This window comes from Gracilinanus agilis, chromosome 6, assembly GCF_016433145.1.
Source record: "Gracilinanus agilis isolate LMUSP501 chromosome 6, AgileGrace, whole genome shotgun sequence".
Classification (NCBI taxonomy): domain Eukaryota; kingdom Metazoa; phylum Chordata; class Mammalia; order Didelphimorphia; family Didelphidae; genus Gracilinanus; species Gracilinanus agilis.
The window spans coordinates 218955193-218978913 of record NC_058135.1 but is presented as its reverse complement, the minus strand read 5'-3'; the positions used below and the strand labels follow the sequence as shown (position 1 = coordinate 218978913).

The following is a 23721-nucleotide window of genomic DNA, read 5'->3' as shown; positions in this document are numbered from 1 at the left end:
CAGTACCAGATATTAAACTATACTATAAAGCAGTGGTCATCAAAACAGTACTGGCTAAGAGACAGAAGGGAGGATCAGTGAATAGACTTGGGGTAAGTGACGTCAGCAAGACAGTGTATGATAAACCCCAAGAGCCCAATTTTTGGGACAAGAATCCACTATTTGACAAAAACTGTTGGGAAAATTGGAAAACAGTATGGGAGAGATTAGGTTTAGATAAATATCTCACACCCTACACCAAGATAAATTCAGAATGGGTGAATGATTTGAATATAAAGAAGGAAACTATAAGTAAATTAAGTCAACACAGAATAGTATACTTGTCAGATCTATGGGAAAAGGGAAATTTTAAAACCAAGCAAGAGTTAGAAAAAAATTACAAAATGTAAAATAAATAATTTTGATTATATTAAATTAAAAAGGTTTTGTACAAACAAAAACAATGCAACCAAAATCAGAAGGGAAACAACAAACTGGGAAAAAATCTTTATAACAAAAAACTCTGACAGAGGTCTAATTACTCATATATACAAGGAGTTAAATCAATTGTATAAAAAAATCAAGCCATTCCCCAATTGATAAATGGGCAAGGGACATGAACAGGCAATTTTTAGATAAAGAAATAAAAACTATCAATAAGCACATGAGAAGTATTCTAAATCTCTAATAATTAAGAAATGTAAATCAAAGCAACTCTGAGGTACCACCTCACAACTAGCAGATTGGCTAAAATGATAGCAGGGGAAAGTAATGAATGTTGGAGGAGATGTGGCCAAATTGGGACATTAATGGATTGCTGGTGGAGTTGTGAACTGATCCAACCATTCTGGATGGCAATTTGGAACTATGCTCAAAGGGCTATAAAAAAGACTGCCTACTCTTCGAGCTAGCCATAGCATTGCTGGGTTTGTACCCCAAAGAGATCACAGATAAACAGACTTGTACAAAGATATTAATAGTCGCATGTTTTGCGGTGGCAAAAAAACTGGAAAATGAGGGTATGTCCTTCAATTGGGGAATGGCTGAACAAATTGTGGTATATGCTGGTGATGGAATACTATTGTGCTCAAAGGAATAAAGAACTGGGGGAATTCCATGTGAATTGGAAAGACCTCCAGGAATTGATGAAGAGCAAAAGGAGCAGAGCCAAAAGAATATTGTACACAGAGACTTATACACTGTGGTAAAACTGAAAGTAATAGACTTCTCTACTAGCAGTAGTACCCAGGACAATTCTGAGGGATTTATGGAAAAGAACACTCTCCACATTCAGAGGAAGAACTACAGGAGTGGAAACACAGAAGAAAAACAACTGCTTGAATGCATAGGTTGATGCGGACATGATTGGGGATGTAGACTCAAAAGGACCACACCAATGCAACTATCAATAATATGTAAATAAGTCTTGATTGATGACACATGTTAAAACCAGTGGAAATGTGCATTGGATTATGGCGGGGGGGGGGGGTGAAGGGAGGGTGAAGGGGAAAGTAAAAACATGAATCATGTAGCCATGGAAAATTTTTCTAAAAAAATAAAATATTTAAATCTTAAAAAAAAAAGTGGAGTGTTGGAAGGGTCTATCCCTTTAGAAAATATCTGAAAGGAGGCATCAAATACCATCCAAATGCTGTTCATGAATACCACACCTTACATTACTCCCTTTCCAGACTGGAATACCATCAGAACACACTTACTCTGTCTTTAAATCATAATGGTCCTATGCATCTCTGCCTGTTGAATGCCTATCAGTTAAGAGACAATCTCTAGGAAACCTTCCTTGATCTCCCCTCTACCAACCAAGTTGGTTCCAGGCCCTGAAGATGTGAAAATGAAAAATAACACAGTTCCTCCCAAGAGAGGTAGAAGAGACTTGTAACAAATATTTACAATATCCATGAGGGATAAAGGAGGTCAAGATCACATGCTATGAGAAACATGAAGAAGGAATGATTAGCTTCATCTGGGAGGCACAGGTGGTCTGGAAAGTTTTCATTTGGTCTTGGCCCTAACCCAGCATTCACTTTGTACCTCTTTAATGTAGTTATTATGTATGATTGTGCATTTTGCTTATCTATCTGTTATGCTCCACCAGACTGTTAGCTTACAGTGCTTGGCACATAGCAGACTCTTAACAGATGTTTGCCGAATTGAATTTGCTGAACTGTATCAAAATAAACTCCTTTGAGAAGACACAATTTCTTAGGAGGCCAGTGCAGAGGACAATGTAAAGTATCATGATACTGCTAATGAAGGAGATGAATATAGGGCAAATTTGTTTCCTGCTGAAGAAACTGTCATTTTTAATGTACGTACTTGGGGAAATTAACCTAAGACCTTTTGATGATATTGTTTTCAATCCTCTAAATCAAGTGTAGGGATTTTTTGGAAGACAAAGGGCAGAAAAAAGAGCTGGATATGTAAATGATGCTCTTTTTTTTGAAAATTATTTAACCACAATGATGAGATCCTGGCTAAGGAGAGAGAATACTTCATGAAGAGTAGGAAGAAAAAGGGGGCTTAAATCTAAAATGGGATGTAAAGGAGGGAAATTCCCAGAAAAGATTGAGTATAATATGGAAAACAATTGGTATGTATGTGTTTAGAAATTCACAAAAGGGACTTTGAAAAATGTCAGAAATAATACTTGATAGCCCCATAGCAAATGTCATACCTATATCATATTAAATGAACTTAAAATTTCAAGAGGCAAATATGCTCTCACTTACTCAAAATTTGGTAAGAGGTCTTGTGGCAAGGGGAAGGTATTATGCCTTTTAAAAAAAAGTTGATTGGGACGCTTTATGGAAAGCTGGCAAAGTAGTGAGTAAAGCTTCCTTATCCTCCCAATACCCTCCACAAACAACTAAAAGTAACTCCACAGAATCAATGCTAAAAGTGGCAAAAACTGACAGGAGTTGAGAGTGAAATTGAACTAGGGATAACTAGTGAGGAAGGCCACAGGCCCTGGAGGAAGGAACAGAGTAGACAGTGGGGAATCAACAAGACGGCCACTCAGTTCAGGATCAGCATCCTCCCCTTGTTTGCTGAGCCCTGAAGCTTATAACCAGAAGGATATGGATGGAGTTGGTAAGTGGAGGACCCTGAGAGCAATTGTGTCAGTGGCAGCCTCAGCTAGGGAGATACCCGCTCCCACAGGCCTGCAAGTAGGGATTGAAGGAGTAGATACTATAGAGTCTATGGGTGCAAAATCCTAAGGGTAGGACCTCAAGCATCACTGCTGATAGGTAAAGGACTTTAGAGACTTGAGGAATGCAGAATGGATGCCTGTTCTATCCCAGGCTACTGTAATGGGAAAGGAGGAGTGAAGAAGGAGTACACGCCTGTGAGTGTGGTTGCTGAGGGTTTGGGGCTCCTTCAGCTATGACCAAACATTTAAGGCTTAACTAACCCCAATATTAAACAAATTATTTGAAATAACAGGTAAAGGAGTTTTGCCAAACTCCTTTTATGAAATAAATATGGTGCTGATACTTAAACCAAAAAGAGTAAAAACAGAGAAAGAAAATTATAGGCCAATACCATTAATAAATATACATGCAAAAATCCTAAACAAAACATTAGCTAGGAGACTACAACTATATGTCACAAAGATGATACATTGTGACCAAATAGTATACCAGAAATGCAAGGATAGTTTAATATGTAAGGAAAACTCTTTACATAATTGATAATATCAATAACAAAAGTAATAAAGAGCTATATGATTATATCAACAGATGAAGAAAAAGCCTTTGACAACATATAACACTCATTCCTATTAAAATTACTGGAAATCACAGGTATAAATGGATTTTTTTTTCTGAAATTGATACGAAACATATACTTAAAATCATCAACAAGTATTATTTGTAATGGGAAGAAGCTAGAAGCCTTCCCAGTAGGATCAGGAGTGAAACAAGGATGTCCATTATCACCAATATTATTTAACATAGTTTTAGAAATGTTAGCAATGGCAATAAGAAAAGAAAAAGAAACTGAAGGAATCATAATGGACAAAGAGGTAATAAAACTATTTCTGTTTGCTGATGGCATGATTGTATATGTGGAATATCCTAGAAACTCAACTAAAAAGTTAGCTGAAACTATCAATAATTTTTAGCAAAGTAGCAGAATATAAAGTAAACCCATATAAATTATCTACATTTTTATATATTACTAATAGAGGCCTGCAAGAAGAGATAGAAACATCCTCCATTTAAAATAACCACAGATATAATAAAATACCTGTGAGTAACTTGCTAAAACAAAACTAGGAACTACATAAACATAATTATAAAACACTTTTTACATAGTCATATCTAAATAATTGGAGAAATGTTAATTGCTCATGGATGGGAAGAGCTAATATAATTAAAATGGTAATGCCACATAAACTATTTATTCAATGTCATCCCAATAAAATTACCAAAAATTATTTTATCAAGTTAGAAAAAATAACAGCAAAATTCATTTGGAAGAATAAAAGATCAAGAATATCAAAGGAATAAAAAGTGTAAAAGAAGGTGGTCTAGGATTACCAGATTTTAAATTTTATTATAAAGCAGTAATTATCAAGACTGTCTGGTACTGGCTAAGAAATAGTGGAAAAGATCAGTGGAACAGAAGAGACACATGATACACACAGATAAAAGATTATAGTAATCTTGAATTTGACAAAATCATAGATCCAGGTTTTGGAGATAAGAAATCACTATTTGATAAAAATTGCTGGGATAAATGGAAATTAGTTTGGAAGAAACAAGGTAAAGACCACTATCTTATACCATTTAGTAAAATAAGATAAAAATGGATACCTAATCTAGACATGAGGAGTTATCATAAGTAAATCAGAAGCATGGGGTACATATTACCTATCAGATTTATGAACAGAATTTATGAGTTGACAAGAGATAGAGTATTGTGAAATGTAAAATGGACAATTCTGAGTACATTAAATTGAAAAGCTTTTGTACAAATAAAATAAATGTATCAAGATTAGAAGGAAAGCAAAATCTGGGAAATTTTTTTATACATAGCCTCTCAGATAGAGGTCTCAAATCTAAAATATATAGAGAACATTGGCAAATTTATAAGAATAAGAGTCATCCTCCTGACTGATGAATGGGTAAAGAACAATTTTAGAATGAAGAAATTAAAGACACATAGGTATATGAAAAAACTCCTGTAAATCAGGACTGATTAGGGGAAGAAAACGAAAACAGTTCTGAGATATTACCTCACACCCATCAGACTGGCTAAAAGGGCAAACAACAAATGTTGGAGATGTGGAAAAACAGGGACACTAATACACTGCAGACCTTGGTGTGAATCCCAGCTCTAATACTAAGTAGCTCTCTAAGTGTGGACAAGTATTTTACTCTTGAACATCAGTTTCCCTATCTAGAAGATGAAGAAGATCAAACTTGCCTTTTATCTTTCCCACAGGCTGTTATGAGGAAAACTGATTTACAAACCATAAAGCACTATTATAAATGTCATCGCTATAGTTGAATGGATTCATTAGTGGATATAGGACTATAACCCCAACATACTGACAAACACTTGACATTAACCTGGAAGGGGATCTCCGCTAGCATCCCAAAGGGCTCTCTTTGGCCCTGATCTGCTCAATATTTTGATAGTTTGAAGCTAGATAACATGATTATCAGCTGTTCATGTAACACAAAGCTAGGAAGGATAACCAACAAGCTATATAATGAATTAGGATCCTATGAGATCCTCATAGCCCTGAATTCAAGATGGCTGCATATATAACAGGATTAAATTTTATAGAGATAAATGTAAAGTTCTGTACTCGTGTTAACAAAAATAAAATATACTATAAGGTGAGTATTCTCTGATTTACAATAATATCTAATTGTTTTCTGATTCATGATAATAATCCATTTTAAGTTTTATAAAGAGCTTTGCCCATCTTACTTGACTCATTCTTCACAACATACCTTAGGGGCACTATAGGCATTATTATCTCCATTTTGTTGTTGTTGTTGTTCAGTTGTTTTCGGTTAACTGTGAGCTCATCTAGGTTTTTCTTGGTCAAGATACTGTAGTGGTTTGCCATTTCCTTCTCTAGCTCTAAGAAAGCAGAAGCAAAGAGTTAAGATGACCTGCCCAGGGTCACATAGCTAGTGTCTGACCCTAGATTTGAACTTAGGAAGATGAGTCTTCCTGACTCTAGGTCTAGCACTCTGTCCGCTATGCCAACCAGCTGCCCTATCTGCATTTTACAGATAAAGAAAATGAGTCCAAAGAAAAGCTACAGATGGATGTGCCCCTAACAGGGGAGAGAGGGGGCAGAGTCTTTCTAGGCTTTGCACTCTTTATAGCCTACCCAAAGGGAAGAGGTTCTTCTATCAGAGTCTGTTCCCTATGAGCTCCAATAGTCAGCCCTTTCTGAGCCAATCCTAGTCACAGAGGACAAGGAGGGGATGCTGTGGCATCTCACAAACTGTGACAAGACCTAAGCAAGGGACCAGATTGCACACTTAGCTTTGCTATACATACTCCAGGCCAGAAAATCAGGGGCTCCTTATTGCCCCTGTGACATTGATATAAATTTCACCAAAAATATAGAGCCTGCTGGGTAGAATATTCTCAAAACAAACAATACCTGCTCCTTACCTATAGATGCTAACTCAAAACATGTTGGTTTGCAAAGAACTCAACAAAAATGGTAGGTGTTACTGAAGGGAAACTGCTTGTGTGGCAGGGTACTTCACCCAAGGGCTTCCATGGATAAGTTTCATGGTATCAATTAACTTGGTTAGGCACAAAATTATATCTTTATTTCAACAGATTTAGTTTTCTTTGTGGGCAGCCAGGGGGTATAGCAAATAAAAGCCAGACCTGGAGTCACAAACGTTGATCTTCTTCAATTCAAACCTGACCTCAGATACTTACCATTTGTGTGATCCTGGGCAAGTTGCTTACCTGTCTGCCTCAGTTTCCTCATGGCAAATCACTTCAGTACTTTTGCCAACAAAACTCCAAATATGATTTCTAAGTTTTCTTCTAACTTTGGAAATCTATGACTTCAACAAACTCAAATATTTATTCAGTACTTAACTAAATTTAAGGCACTTAACTTTTAACATTACTGTCTATAAATATTTGATATTGGTTTTTATAATAAAGACTTTTCTACCCAGGGCTTTATAATACTTTCCTCACAAACACCTTTTGGGACAGGTAGAGCAAGTATTACTAAGATTTTATAGATGAGGGAACTGTGAAAGGGACTCACCAAGATGACAAGACTGTTTTTTAGAAGAAAGATTTTGAACTTGAGGCTTCTTACTCTAAAGTTCAGAATCTTCTTTATTATGCCAGAAACTTTACTTTTTCCTTCCTACCAAAAAAGCTTCCTGATACCTAAAATTTATGTTCTCTAGGTCCTTCCCTGGAGGATTTCCTCCTTTGTGCTCTCCTCCATCCCACTCCTAACTCTAAATTCTGGGACTCAATGATGCTGCTCTCAAAACAATGATCGCTTTTTCAGAAACGTATAGATGTGTCAGCACTAGCCTTCTTAGATTATGTAACTTCAGGCTGTTCTTGGTTTAAAGTGCTCCCAGCTTCTTCTGGGCAGGAAGAAAAGCCATTCTAAACACTTTTCTGGCAAAGTGACCAGTAGGTGTTAATGGCTCAGTGGTTGATTTGTGGCTTGTGAAATGAAGCTGGAGGCCAAGGATTTGCTACATGGCCTTTGTAAATCATTTAGCTCTAGGACAGCCTTTTACCTCCTTAACCACATTTGAAAGAAGAAAAAAATGGAATTATAGAAATTTAGTTTTGGAATGGATGTTTGAGGTCATCTGGTTTAGTCTCCTTCTCCACACAGGAACCTTCTCTATAGGTATCCCTTATAGCTGGAATATCTCCAGGGACAGGAAATTTACTACCTTATAAGCCAGCCCATTCTGATGTTAGAAAGTAAAATTTATACTCCAAGACATAGTTTTTCCTTATAAATAAGCTAAAACATTCCCTTTAACTCCCAGGGGTATGCTGGTAAAGATTTAACAAGAGGCGCTCTGAAAAAAAAAATTGCCAACAGCACACTTTTAAGTTTAATCTGTATTATTAACATGTCCAAATCTAGACAATGAATAAAACAATAAATCAATCCCCAAATTGGAATTGTTTGCTATTTTCTAGAGTATAAATGCTTTCTTTGTTTAAGTTGGTTCTAGCCCACCCCTTCCTACTTCTGACTCACAGAGCAAGACTAATCTCATTTTCACATAAGTCTTTTAAATATGTGAAGATAGTGAATTCTCCATTTCTCTAATTAACCATTTCAAGTACCTTCCATTCCCAGAGCCCCAACTATCCTATTCATGCTCTTCTAGCACAGACTCAAATACAACAGAGATGATGTGTTTTGCATAGGATGGGGTGCAGGGAGAATATACTTCCTGTGGTCTGAATTCTCTCCTGCTGTTAAGGCAGCCTAAGATGCTATCAGTAACATTTTCTGAATTATAAATGACAGGTCAGCAAGATGTATTACTCATAAGAAACTACTTTATACCATTGAAATTGCGGACAAGTTTTGCTTCTTTCTCTCCATCATCGTCTAATCCTTCAGCCTTCATTTTTTTCCAGTTGAGTTCATCCTTTTCTTGCATCTTCAGATCAACATTGAGCTCTGACATTTTTACAGGAGAAAAATGAAGCTGTGAAATGAGAACACAGAAAGCTTTGATAACCAGCTGTAGTTTAACCAGGCACACAATATGTTTGGATCTGTTCAAAACTATGCTAGCTTGGGAGAAAATTGATATTGGGTGAAAACACATTACAGGTATTGAAAGATTAGAAGAAAAAGATGAATTTATTGTCCCAAACAATACAATTCAAAAATACATAGTCATTGTAGTGATTGAAGCAAAACAAATATGTAATAGAAAATAAAACCAGGATATTGGACAGGACACAATCTGATCAACTCTCCTCTCTCCTAAACTACTAGTGTTAGATAAGTTTACCCTACATGAAAGATCTCAAGGCCCGCCCCAAAGTAATGGCTATATGGTTATATTCAGAAACATGGGTTTCATATGGATAGTTTCTCTCCTAACCTTTTCACGGAAAGTTATTGGTATGGCACAATTCTGTTACCTTGCAGAAGGGAATTTAAGCTCTAGCTTAATTTTCTAGGTTACTATTAACTCTTCATAAATATGCTGATCTGGTTACTATGTCAGGAATTTAATTCTATAAATAAGAAGAAGAGAGTTCATAGAGTGACACCTTCCTGATCAGTTAGTTAATGAGCATTTATTAAGCTCCTACTATGGACATAGTTCTACTGGGTTAAGCACAGGAAACACTGAGAAAGGTAGAGAGAGCCTCCATTCTCCAAGAATTCACAGTTTAAGGGGAGAGACAACATGCAAACAGTTATGTACTAACAGGACATAACAAGATAAATTTGAGGTCAGCTCAGAGGAATGGCACGAAGATGAAGGAGGCCAGGGAAAGGGTCCTTGGAAAAGTATTGTTTGCCCCAGAGACTAGTTCTTCTTTTCTCAAAAAAAAAAAAAAAAAAAGCAGTGTCCTTCAAAGGGAGGGGGCACATTCCCTGTTGTAGGGCAAACTGAGGATACAGATTCCCTTTAGTCACTTTCCTGGCTCTTCTCAGATGTGGTTGGATTGCAGCTCCCCTCCAATGCTGATAAGGCAAATTCAATCCCAAGCAGGAAGCTGTTAGCTCCCCAAAGAAAAGAACCCCATTTGGCACATCTTTGTTTTCCCACTGTAGCTTAGGACAATACCCCATACCTAGCAGGTGCTTACAGACACTCACAGAATTACTGAAAAAGCAGGTGTTATTCAGATGAGATGTAGTGAAATGTGACAAGATTCCTTTCTTCTCTAAGGTGACTAATGGCTTTGTATGCCAAAGGTAAATAAGTATTTACTCAATGAATCAATAAGGGCAAAGCTGCAAAGCCTTGCCATGGATTCCTTCTGTGGGGCTAAATCCAGAAAATTCTGGATGTGAATGTTGTCTCTGCCAGTCACTACTACAGAGACCTTGGGCAAGTCAATAAACCTCTGTAAGGTCTCAGCTTCTTCATCTGAGGTTTTGGATCTCAGGACCTCTGCTAATATTAAATCTATGATTTTATGACAGTTCTTTTTACCCTTCTCCTCAAGAAGTTAATAATCCAGTCTTTTATACTTCATACACTATTTTGGTCATTATCGTTTTGACATACAAAAAATATATTGTCTTTTTTTGTGCTCTGCTGTTCTTTCAAGTTGTTTAACTTTTCTTATGGGCTTCTCAAGATGGTCTATAACTGAAATACAATAAATTTAAAATCAGGGTCAAAGCACAGTGAAAAGAGCAGGGGGTTTTACATGTGAGGGCCAGACCTGGAATTCCAACTCTGTTATTTACTTATGTAAATCCCTCTGTTTTTCATTATCACAACTGATAAAGGTGGAAATCCAGGCACTGAAAGATACTATACAGGGTATCCATAACACAGTGTAAAAAGTGATGGACTAGGGCAGGGGTCGGCAACCTTTTTGGCCGTGAGAGCCATAAACGCCACATTTTTAAAAATGTAATTTTGTGAGAGCTGTGCAGTGCTCCCAGTGCGCGCTCCTGTAACAGTGTGTGCTCCTGTAACAGCGCCTGAAAAAATTGACTATGGCTCCTGCAGAAAGAGCCATATCTGGCCCTCAAAAGAGTCAGATATGGCTCGAGATCCATATGTTGCTGACCCCTGGACTAGGGTCAAGAAGACCTGGGTTCAAAACTTAGATCTGCCCTTTCTTTCCACATGGCCCTAAGCAAGGCTTCTCTCCTGATCAGTAAAGTAAGGGGTAGAGGGACATTGCCATCAAGGTTGCATCTATCTCTAAATCTATGATTCTATAATCTCTGTGGGCCTCCGTTTCTGTAGAAATGAGGGGCTTAGATGATCTTTGAATTCTAAATCCCATGAGCCTATGAAAGTAGCAAATTAAAGACATGCTCCATTTCATTCATATTCTTTGTCACAATGCCAGATGACAACACAAATTCATTGAATACTAAAACATTAGCTTATCATTGGATCTTGTATTTATTTGAATGACACAATTAACAAGAAATCATCAGGCTGGTAGGTTTCAGGGATGTCTACATTGCTGGAGACCACTGAGTCTTCTCATCTGAAGGCTGCAGGAAGATCTATAGGTCTATAGGTCAGGCAGTCAGTCTCTTTCTACTCTGACAGTCAAGACTACATCTAGAGTATTGGGAGTATTCCTGGTGAGCTCTCTGGGTTTCAGCCACTAGGCAGTCCACCTCTCAGTTCTTTTTTGAGAAAAGAATAGATCCTGTATTGAGGCAAATGCTCTAGTTCCTGGCGCAACAATTTTTGTGAATACTGAGTGGCACAGCTATATATATATATATATATCTTGGTTCCCTTTTGTCTGGAGCACCCAAGACTTCCTGTTTCTATTAAATTTCCCCTGGATTTGCCCACTTGGATCTGCCACATTCTGCTTCATCTGCAGAGGGAAGTCTACTAATGCCTCTGCAGAAATAGAGAAAGCTTTCTTGGCTTGTTGATACCTGACTGAATCAAGGAGTAAATATTTATTAAGTATCTAAAATGCAGAAGGCACAGCTATGCACTGTGAGGAATAAAAGTGGTATAAGACACAGTGTATTACTTGCTGTTACAGCATTTAAAATCTAGCTAGTGGGATAAAACAGACACAGCTGAAAAACACTAACAACCTAAGGCAAGGAAAAGGATGCATATCATTCTATCGCTAATAGCAACCACATCAGGCATGGTTTTCTGTGCTGATGAGAGCAGGGTTCCATTGTCTGGCTAGAAGCAATCTTAAGAACCCATTAGGTCTATTGGCCAGTTATTGTGAACAGCATCTGGCCCACCCAATCTTGGTCAACACTCACCAACATTTAAATAGTCAAAATGAAATGATACTAATGATGAGGTCAATTCATTAGCTAGCTAAATGTTTTGGAGCTCTCTGCTTCTTTAAATTCCATGTTCCAGAGGGGCTACACCGAAGTTCTATAAAGGAAGGAGTTGGGTAAAACCAGCTCTCACCAATTTTCTTACTCACTTCCTACCTCCCACATTCTATGGTATAGAACTTTAAAGCCTCAAACAAGTTATATAAATGTTTAAAAGTTCAACTCAAATGTTACTTCTTTTCACAGACTGTCCCCCAATCTCCCAAGTCCCCAATAACATTTCTCCCTTCTGAATTCAGTGTTTTGCTTTGTGTTTCTTGCATGCACTTGTCAGGTGTTCTTGGTCACCAGGGAAAGCTACCTGTGCTTCTATCTCTACTCTCCATGCCTGAAGCTCTCTGAGCACAAGGACCACATATAATAAGCCTCCTCTTGCACTATACCTATAGCTGCTTTGTAGATGCTAAAGAAATGCTTGTTTTTGCCTTTTAAAATAATCCACTTATGCTTATGCGGCTTTCTAGGGTTACAGAGAACTCTCATATCAGTTTTTTCACTTAATACTCATAAGAAACCTTTGAGGGAGGCAGGGCAGGTATTATCACTATTTTATATATAAGAAAACTGAGGCTAAAGTGAAATGATTTACCTCTAGGCTAGGAAGGGATAATGCCAGTATGTTTTAAACCAAGGTTATCTGCCTCCAAATTTAGTTCTCTTAAATTCCACCACACTGCTATTTCATGAGAAGGGGTGGGGAGGACTCAAGAGCATGTGAGTCTAGTGGGGAAAGAGATCATTTGCAGATGGGATCTTCAGGAATGGTTTCTCTCAAGAAGGAAGAACCTAGACTGGGCTCCAAAGGAGTAAGATTTGTATAGGAAGAGAGGAGGATGATACAGTTAACCCAAGTAGGAAAATACAACACAGGTGTGGGAAATGGGGAGTGAGTCAAGGTAAATTACATATAGGCACCAAGGATGAAACCTATCTGGTCCCCAAGATTTATACCACGTAGCAATTTAAAAATAAATATTAACCTATATTCATCCCGACTGGCAAAAGCTTCCAAATCTTGTTCCCTGACAGATAATCAGACTTGCAATAATGGAGCCCAGTTTATTTCAATTTCCTGTTCTCATCCTAATTCCCCATATACTAGAAAAAAACCTTTTTTTCCCTAGTGTCTCTATAATTAAATAACATCTTACCTGATGCCCTACATAAGCAATTTAGTTTTATGAGTTATAGACATGAGAAGTGGAGCCTGCAGTTCATCGTCCGGGAGGTGGGTAGGAGCTGAAGCTAGCAAAACATATATACCAGCATCATTGGCAGAAACCAAAGAATTTTAGATCCTTACATAATTCCAATCTAATCTTTTTATTTTATATGTCAAGAGCCTCTAGGCCAAGGGATTTGCTCAAGGTCATGTAATTAGTGGTAAAGCTGGAAATGGAACAGTGTTCTTTCCATTATAGCACTCTACTACTTATTTTTTAGATGAAAAAAGAAACATAAGCTTAACACGGCTTTTAAAATCCCATTCTGTTACTTACTTCTCAGAAACTGAGCATTCAAGAATTATGGTAGATTAAAGATGACAAATAAAGTTATCCCTCTTAGCCAAGACTTTACAATACCTACATCTTACAAAGCAAATTAGCTCTATGCAAAAGGATAAGATCCCAAACAAGTAAAACTTAACTGTATAGTACCTCTTTCTTACCTCTTTTGTTCATTAAAAGTTAAAATATAATTTAGACGTTTAAAAAACTAGTTAATATAAAACAGTTCTGTAAAAAGACTGTCAAACTTTAAATATAAAGTAAAATATTTGTAACTATTAGGATAAAGTAGTAAGAGAAAAACAATTAACTTTTTCTGTTCCCCTAAAAATGTCAATAATTCTCTTCCCTTCTTTGGGCTTCAGTTTCGATCATCAAGGTGAGGAATTCAGATTACTTTAACCAATCAACAAGCCTTATTAAGTGTCTTCTATTGACAGGGACTCTATGCCAGATGCTGAGGTTCCAAAGAGGAAAAGAAAATAGGAAGCTTACATTCTATTAGGGGAGATCTCTAAGGTCTCTTTAAACTTTAGGTGTTAAAATACCAAAAGTACTTTAGTCAAATCCTGTAAGGGCTTCAAAACACAATTTAATTCCACGGCAGGAAGGGATATAATATCCTTACTATGGATCTAAAATTCTGGATGCAATATATATTTTCTTTACTAAATAATGATGATAATGATAATGATCATGCCTATAGCACTTTAAGGATTGCAAAGTTCTTTAAATACATATTATCTCAATTAATCCTCAAAACAACTCTGGAGGGAGGTATTATTATTATCCCTATTTTATAAGTGAGGAAACTGAGGCAGAGACAGGTTAAGTGATTTGTCACAGTCACACAGCTAGTAAGAATCTGAGGGAGAATTTGAATTCAAGTCTTCCTAACTCACTTCTAAACCAAAACTCTATCCACTGTTACCATTCAGCAGCTATTTGATATGGTTTAGATCTTAAACTGAGCATTGTCTTAGCGCCCATTTTATATTATTCTCTCTCATCCATGACCAGAATCACAGTATTGTTGAATTCTAGAGTGGAAAGTCATTAGAAATGGCACCTGGTATTCTGTGAATAGACAAGGCATATGGTAATCTATTGAGTATAAATGACTTGTGGGGTTACTCTTTGGGAGGTGAGTGTGTAGAAATGCTAAGAGTTAGGAGATCTAGGTTGTAGTCCTAGCTATACCTTTACTTAGCTGGGTGACGTGAGGCAAGTTGCTGACCCTCTCTGGATTGCATGTTCCTCATGTGTGGAATTAGCAATTTGAGAACTGGATGATCTCTAAAAGTTCTTTCTAGATCTAACGTTTTTTGGTTCTGCAATTAAAAACAAAAAATGAATGTTATAAGAATGGAAAAGAGCCAGACCTTTCCCTTGAGCAACCCAAGATATGCATACGGTTCATCAAAAAAGATACTTAGTGCTTTTGACCTTGGCTTCCTTATTAAGGCTCTAAAATCCTTATAGTTCTGAAGCTGATGAAAAGTGCTATAAAATGTCACTTCTTCCCTGAAGCTTTCCTGGATTTTCAGGCCAGTACCTTCCCTCTCTAACATTATGCTATATTCTATTTACACTTTTCTAATGCCCTTATCCAAAGCAGGTAAACCAAACCTGTGGGAGAAAACTGGAGGCAGCATGTGCTAGGGCTATCAGATGAACTCTCCTTGAAACCCAGGAGACAACCCTGAAACCTGAAGCCCACCCTCAAAGCCGCTTCTGCAGGGACTATAACCCAAATCCTCAGGTGGAAAAGACATTCCCTCACCAAAGTCCTTGCATTTGTCAAGTAGTTTGATATCAGAAATGGTTACGGCTTTATCGGTAACCATCAGTAAATGGCATTCAAGAAGATGGATTACCATGTGCTTTTGTTGCTGCACCTGAAGGACTGGGAACTTTCCATCTGACTTGCACCTCAAAATTCCTATGTCTGTTCTCCACCCTGTCTCCCTTCCCCCCAAGCTCCCATTAAAACGTGAGCTCCTTGAGGGCAGGGGGCTGATTCTGCATTTTTGTTTGCATCCAGTATTTGGCACATAGCAAGTATTTAAGAAATGCCTTTTCATTTATTGAGAACATAGCAAATAATGGTCATTTGTTATGGTCTTTACTAGACCATAAGCTCAAAGCCAGGAACTTTACTTAAATTTTTGTATCTTTCCCTGCACCAAATCCAGCACGGAAGAGAGGGCTAATCAATGACAGTGGAATGACCCCCTGAGGCTCTAGGACATTCTTAATTTGAGAAACTGGCCAGAGTTGCTAGTGTGTCAGTCTTCGAATTTAATAGTAAAGTTTTGTCTCTCATTTTCTGACTCAGGCTTATTTTTACTATTTGATCATTTAGCTTAGATTTTTCAACTGTGAAATGGGAATATAATGTTACTCCACACAAAAGAACAATTCAATCAAAATATGATTAAGTCAACAAATTATGACAGCCATCTGAGGTCAATCTCAGCTGCTTTGGGGAACTTTCTACTCAGCAAAAGAAAACTTAAACTCTTCACATTTTTTATGTGGGAGAGATTTCAAATATGTCTTCCAAAGACATGTCCTTTCACATTTTTTTTAAATTAGCCATATAAGAAATAAAGAACTATCAATGAGCCTTTGTGTTTCCTGGGTCCCCCTAGATCCAGGGCATTTCTTAGAAGATCCCGCTGTATTGCTCCTCTTACCTTATGCTGCCAGACAAGGATAGCTAAGGCAATTACTGAATAATCTCTTCCAAGTTACTTTTAAAAGAGAATAAGCAAGTCTTAAAGGAAAATCTAGAACTACCTCTTATCTAAGGATGCTATAGGACATCACTGAATTGCATAGCAAAAGCTTTGGTTTAGCAAAAAAACAAAAACAAAAACAAACAAAACAAAAAAACTTTTGGTTCTTGGCAAAACAGGGCGCTTGGGTGGATTCAGAAAACCCAGACCTTAGTCCCAAGACCACTTTATATGAGCTGTGTGACTACGGTTCCTATATTTTGAGCATCACTGATTTTCCCTTTGTAAAATGGAGTCTTCCTCACTGGGTTCACTGTGGAAAAGGCTTTGTAAAACATAAGCACTTCAGAAAGATGATGACTCATCATGACTATTCTTCCCTACATTGCTGATTCACCAACTCTAAAGCCCAAGGATGATGAGGCTTGCAACACACAAGATGCTGCAACACATATTCCTGAGTAAATGCCACTAATTTACATCATTTGAAATTCTTTTTTATAAATCAGGAACTTTTCCTTCCCCCAAATGCTGCAAAGAATAATTTGCAAAAACCATGATTTATGACCCATGCTGGCATTCTGTATAATGTCAATTAAAATCTCAAATAATTCCTGGCCTACTCCTATAAAATGAAAAGTCCTTTTAAATGCATCTGAATTGCATTCATCCTTGTGGTACACTTAAGTACCATGAGAAGAAATCTAATTCCCAAAATTCCATGAAGATGGCAGAAAGGAAAGATCCAAATGGCAAGTCCATTAGTCCCTTTATCCCATTAACACTTACATTATGTGTACTACTGTAGTATGTAACTGATATGTGTAAAAAATTTCATAAAATCTCCCTGCAAAATTATTTACTTTTTACTTGTGATTACCCTGATTTTATAAGGATAGTTTCTTCAGACTGTAAACTCAAGGTGACCATGTATTAAACCTACCCATAATGTCAAGTACCGACTCCTTTTCTCTCTATTAAATAATGATAATACTTTCACATGAGCCAACTCAAAGTGGTATATAAATATGAGCTTTATTAAGTTTATTTTTTTTAAGTTTATTGCATTTGATCTTAAGGTTTCTTTATGGTTAAAATTCTTCTCCTGACATAAATCCACAATAACTTTGATCTCTCTCAACCTTACTTTTCTCATCTCAGTAAAAGGGGATAATAACCTTTTCAATCCTAGCATCAGAAAAGATGTAGTGACAAGAGCTAGATGGATACTTTTTGTGACCCCACTATCATGGACCAGGCCCTTCTATCCTCCACTATCTCTCAGTCTATCCAAGCTCATATTTGCTGCTTTTATGACACTATCTATCCAGTTCAGCCTCTTCATCCATTTTGTTGTCTTCTGTCTTTCCCAACATCAACGTCTTTTCCAGTGAGTCCTGTGTTCTCATTATGTGGCCAAAGTATCTGGTGTTCATTCAACCATTCTTTGTTTAATGATTAGTAATCATTGCCAGTCCATAATAAGCATTCAGTACACATGGCTGGTTGCTAACTTCATTTAACCCCTTTGGAAGTAGGGACTTCAGCTCCATGCATAAATTGTTATTGAGTGAATGTAGGAATGAACCAAGGAATTCTGGACTTGAGTACTATGAATTATTACTGTTAATATTTTCAATGTGTCCAAAACTAAGCTAGGTGCTGCAATCTCATTAGTGTGGACATTCCCTCTACCTCTCCAGATGATCACAGCTCAAACACAAAATGTTAGTGTCCTCCCTCTCAATCTACCTTGTAGGAAGCTGTTTTCTATTTTTTTGTATGTATTATCTTTCAATTTATTCTGTATGCCTTTACATACCCCCTTGTCTCCCCTTGGAATTTGAACTCCTCAGAGTAGTACAAACACATTGTTTGCATGTGTAGCCCCAGGACTTGAATCACAATGTCTGGCACAGAGTAGGCACTTAATAAATACTTATTGATTGATAGATGGATTTAGAAGTTTCCCTGGTTAAAAAAAATATTCCTCATCTGAAACTTCTGATGAGGAGCTTTTTCTAAAATGAAAAGTAACTGGTCCTAAGAAGTCTGACAGTATCAACCATAAATCCTAAAACCAAAGGCTTTTCAGCTCAAGCAGATCTTTTGAGAACCTAGTCACAAATATTTCAGTCTGCTCTGCCCAGCACTATTTAGGACCTGTGATGGATATAAGAGTAGAATAAGGTATGCTGGTACCAAGTGTCTCATAATCTCTTCTAGGTCAAACGACACATATAGTTATGGGGCAGCAAATTGCCATAGTAGTTAAGAAAGTGGGGAAATCAATGTAGCCATAGTGGGCTTTGTGGAAAATGTGGGGTTTTAATGGGTCTCAAAAAGTTAGGAATTGAATAAATGGATCCAGTTAGGATATACATAGCACTGCAAAATGCTCTACCTCATTTATCTCACTGGAGCTTCACAATTCCAGTAAGAATATGGGGATGCACTATAAGGTCAGCAATGAAAAGTTCACTGGCCTAGGAATCAAGAAAGATGTTCTTATTTTAGCTGTCACTTGGTTTTTCTCAGCTAGAAAATGAGGGGATTAGAATGGATAATGTTTAAGTTCTCTTCTAGCTCTCACATTTTATGAATTCTTTACTTCTTTCATTTAGGAGTATGAGGTAAGAGGTGTCAAGGTAAGAGACAAGTATAAAAGAGTCTTGAATCTTAGACCAAAGAGCTGGGATCTGAAGTAATCATTACTTGAAATAATCATTCCCTCCATTTGAGAAAGGTTACCTTACTGTGACCGAAATCTGTTTTGCTTATTCATAGTGACAACTGAAGACAGTGTAGCCCAAAGTCCTAAAGGTAGAATTCTACCTTTACTCTCGAGGTTTCCCTCTAACATAGCCTTCCCACTCAGCTCTGCCTATCTCCTATCTGCCTTTCAAGGACAAACTAGAATTCACTGTAGATCATACTCCCTCCTTTAAATTACAATAGCCCATACCCTGAATCTCAGAGAGCCTGATTATAAACTATAATATATTTTCCTCTAACTCTATTTATATGGTTCCCCCAGCCCCCCAATATTTGGCACATTTTGGATACATAATTAACGTAGTAAAAAGAACATTTAGATTGGAATCAGAAGAGTTGGGGCTATGTCCAGTTACCAGCTGCTGATTAAGAAATCACTTCTATGGGCTCCTTTCCACTCAATAAAATACTGACAATTCTTATACACTAGCCAACTCAAAGGGGTATAAATACAAGCTTTATTATTATTAATTTAAGTGCATTCTGACTGCAATTGGTCCTAAGGTTTCTTTAGGGTTAAAATTCTTCTCCTGAAATCAACCCACAACAATTTTGATCTCTTTTAAGTTTTACTTTTCTCACGGTCAAAGGGGATAATCATCCTCTCAATGCCAGCTTCACAAGGGATCTAGTGACAAGTGTCAAGAATTAGAACAACGAAGAACTGCTATTACTTGAATGGAATAGGATGCCTTGGGAGGATCCTCTCTTTTACTAGAAGTTTTCCAGAGGAAGCTAATGTTGGGTTATGTGGTTGGAGAAGGTACAAGATAGCCTTTGGAGTCCTTTCACCTCTGAAATTTTGTGATTTTTCTATACTTAATTATATCTTGGTTCCATATCAATATAAGTTCAAACTTTTGATCTTTACCCTATTGCTTTTTTTCTCTCTTCTTTTCAATAAAGTCCTTTTACTTATAAACTCCAGAAATTCTGCTCTGTGTAGTTCTGATTCAGCAAAGCACTTGGAGGACCCTTTCAGTGAGAAGCCCTAAATTTGTAATCTAGCTCTGCCAGTTACAAATCTTATGAGCTTAGGCAAGTCATTTCCCCAGAGTCTCAGTTCGCACATCTCTAAAATAAGGCTGCTGGCTTAGATGGTGTCCAGCTGACATTTTAGAACTTGTGTTTGGGGAAGACATGGTGCTGGATCTCATGGAGCTTAGTCCATTAGGAAGGCAAGATGCACCCACAGAAAGCCACAATATATGATGAGTTGAGAAGACAGGCACATTTTCTCACAATGAGGAAAAGAAAAGGTGAATGAAGGGAGTGGGAAAGCTTTCAGGAGGAGGTGGTGGTATGTCAGTGATAACAGTAATAATAGAGGAAGGAGCCAGTTTGATCACAGGGATGTTATCAACCAAATTTAACAGTATATTAGCAGTGAGGGACAGGAAGGAGTTGAAGATAATTCTAAGGTTTTGAACATGAGAAACTAGATAAAATGGTGCTTTCACAAGACTGTAAAATCAGAACTCAGAGAAGCTTTAAAGGAAAATATGATAAACCTAGTTTGGGACATGTTGAATTGGAAGGACATTCAGGTAGAGCTGTCCTGGAGGCAGTTGAAGTTTTTGGGCTAAACTATGACTAGACAGATCTGGGAGTGATTTAACACTGCCAGAAGAGAATGAACAGAGTAAAGATAAGAGGGCCTAAGGCAGACCTTTGGGAAACAGACACACATTAAAAGGTCTGGGAAGAGAATGAGGAGCCATCACTGGATCAGAGAAAGAGAACTTGTGAATGCTGCTTTTCTAAAGTTTAAAGTCTGAAAGAGGCTGAAGTGGTCAACAAGTGTCAAAAGCTGAGCGTGAGGCCTTGGAATGAAAAAAGGGCCTCTGGGATTCCTTGGGTTTATGTTCTGGAAGCCTAGGAAACTGGTCTGGAGATAAAATGGGGAAGACACTGAAGGAGCAAGAGGCCAAATAATTGCCTTACAGAATCAGAGTCAGAGGGTTAACTGGTGTTAAGTACCCAAGTCTTGGCTCTTCCCACACCCTCCTCACATCAGCATTCAGCACAATGACTGGCAGGCACATATCTTCAATAAGTCATAAATAAAGCACTGACACCTACAGTCTAAATAGGACTATACTTGAGAGTCAGAAGACCCAGGCAAAAGCCCTGCAAATTTGTCAACCACCAGTTGTGTGGCCTCCAACAAAGTCACTTCCCTTGTTGGAGATTATTTCTTCTGCAAAATGAGAGAACTGGACTGGATGATCTTTAAGGTCCCTTCTGGCTCTAAATACTTTGAGCCTTGGACTAGGTTTGAGTCCCGTCTCTGCTATTGACTGGGTAACCTTGGGCAAGTAATTTTCCCTATCTGAGCCTCAGTTTCCTACTTTGTAAAATGAGTGACTAGATCTCTTAAGGTCCTGCTCTGGCGCTAACTCTGTGAATGCTGGCTGAGTTCTACTGCAGGCTCAGCTACTGCCTGTGATACCCTGGGTAAGTCACACCAGCTTCTCTGAGTCTCAGTTTCCTCCTCTGTAAAATAACAGCTAGTATTTATGGGGTGCTTTAAGGTGTGCAAAATGCTACATAAAGGCTAGTTGCTATTATTGCTATTATTATTACAAAAATGAGGGAGCTGGCCTAGAGAATCTCCAAAATATCCTCTAGTTCACGATCCTATGAACCATGGCCAGGGTTCAAATGCAGGCTCTGCTCTCCGCTGTGTGATCGAGGGCTTGGTTCCTTGCCACGGCGGGGCACATGATGGCCCAGGCCGTTTCGCACGGTGCCTGGAACACGGCAGGCGCTTAATAAATGCTTACAGTCGGACCCACTCACCCTCTTCGCCTTCTCCCAGAGCTGGTTCAGCTTCTCCATCCGGAATTCGGTCCCGGGCTCACGTTTCGGGGGAGCCCCGGGCTCGTTCTTCTCCCTCGAATACTTGCTCCCGTGCGCAAATACGCTCGAGGGCGCCCACAGCAACCCCAGCCCTAGGACCAGCAGCAGCCGTAGGAGTAACCTCCCACCCAAGGCCCGGACCCTGTCCCTCCGAGTAGTCGCCATCTTCCTTCCCCCCCAAAGTCCACGCTCCACTCCAGGCACCGCCCAGGCACGACCTCTGGAGAGTCCATGCACACTCAGCCCTCTGGGAATGGTAGTTCAAGCTTACGTCACCAAGTGAAAGGAAGGGAGCCAGTGAACTACAAGACCCAAGATGCCAAGCGGAACACTGCCCTCTCCTCCTTAGAGACGACTGGTTGCCTAGGCGACTGAAGCATCAGCTAGTTAAGGGGAGGGACGCCAAGGGTGGAGTAGCTATGGTAACCACCGTATGGGTGGAGCTACAAATAGGCCCTTGACCATTCATTGATGGAGGAAGTTTGTTGTTATTTATTTTTTTTTAATTGGAGAATACATGGAGGAACCAGTACATTCCTTAGAACTGTAACTTCATTATTACTGGGAAAAGTGACCTGCAGGGGGCATATAAATCATACCCCTGTATGTGGGCAAAATGGAAACTAAAAAAAAACTCATGTTTTTAGTTCTAAAGTTTCCAAAGTATTTTTCTCTCAATAATTTTGTGAGTTCATAATAACTGACATTTCAGCTTACTACCTACCTTTAATAATAAAGGTCTAAATGCATGCAAGTGTATGCATAAGCAGGAAAAAAAGATGGGCCTGGTCACAGGTCAGAGGAAGGGTTGCAGGATGACTAGTATCTTCCAAATATTAAAAGAACAAGAAATGAGGCCTCAGTGTGTTCAGTGTATACTTTGGAGGGTTTATAATGGCAAATGAGAGAGAATTAGAGGCCATGGGTGCGTTGTAATCTATAATACACAATGAATTCACCCAAGAATATTGATTTAGCCCATTTCCAGCTTTATAGATATTTCATTTGATCCTCACATAAGTTTATGAGGTGTAGTTACCATCATCCTTGTTTTTATATGTGAGGAAACTGGTAATGAGAAGTGAGATGACTTGCTATAAATAATAAGATAAAAAAAAGTCATATCTGCTAATATCACCACTGATCTCATCAGAAAAGTCATTAAATACTGGGAAGCAGTCTAGCTCGCAGTGGTGGATATGCTTTTCAAAATTCCAATTTTCACTTGAAAAATAAAATTTTATAATTGACAACAAATACTGTTAATTGTTTTTCTTGAAGTAACAGGCTTACTTCTTTCATTTTCAAGAAAATGTCTCCTAACTAAGTTAGAATATCCATAGTTTGTCAATTCTTTCAAGGAAAAATGTGTTTCATAAAAAAAAAAGTGGTTAATTTAGCTCTCAACTCAATACCACAAGAGTTTTCCTTTGAGAAAATCATCAACCTACAGTATTTGGCAAAAGTATTTTATGGGTATTTATGATTTTGTCACATATTAAAAATTTTTTAAGGTTGAGATATAATAAAAGTAAATTTTTTATTGCTTCATTAAAGAAATTTTTAAGTTTTAGCTGGCATTTAGAAATCTATTTGCTCCTTCCTTCCTTCCTTCCTTCCTTCCTTCCTTCCTTCCTTCCTTCCTTCCTTCTTTCCTTCCTTCCTTTTTTCTGTTGTAAGCTTGGGATGGTGAAGAACATGATAACTACTAGTACAGTTTAGTACTACGCTAATGTCAACCGGGTTGTTTCAGGATAAATCATGAGACAAAAAAGTTATTCAACTGAATATTTCA

General features: G+C 38.0%; 1 protein-coding gene across 1 annotated transcript in view; it reads right to left on the bottom strand.

Moving 5' to 3' along the window:
* The window catches only part of LRPAP1 (LDL receptor related protein associated protein 1), a 45218-nt gene extending 23098 nt beyond the window's left edge, over window positions 1-22120 (bottom strand). The window contains exons 1-2 of the mRNA XM_044680898.1: window positions 21867-22120; window positions 8558-8702 (exon numbers count right to left, since the gene is read on the bottom strand). Coding sequence (XP_044536833.1) covers window positions 8558-8702; window positions 21867-22091 — 370 coding nt within the window. The 5' untranslated portion in view covers window positions 22092-22120. The remainder of the gene's footprint in view (window positions 1-8557; window positions 8703-21866) is intronic.
* Between the last annotated feature and the right edge of the window lie 1601 nt (window positions 22121-23721).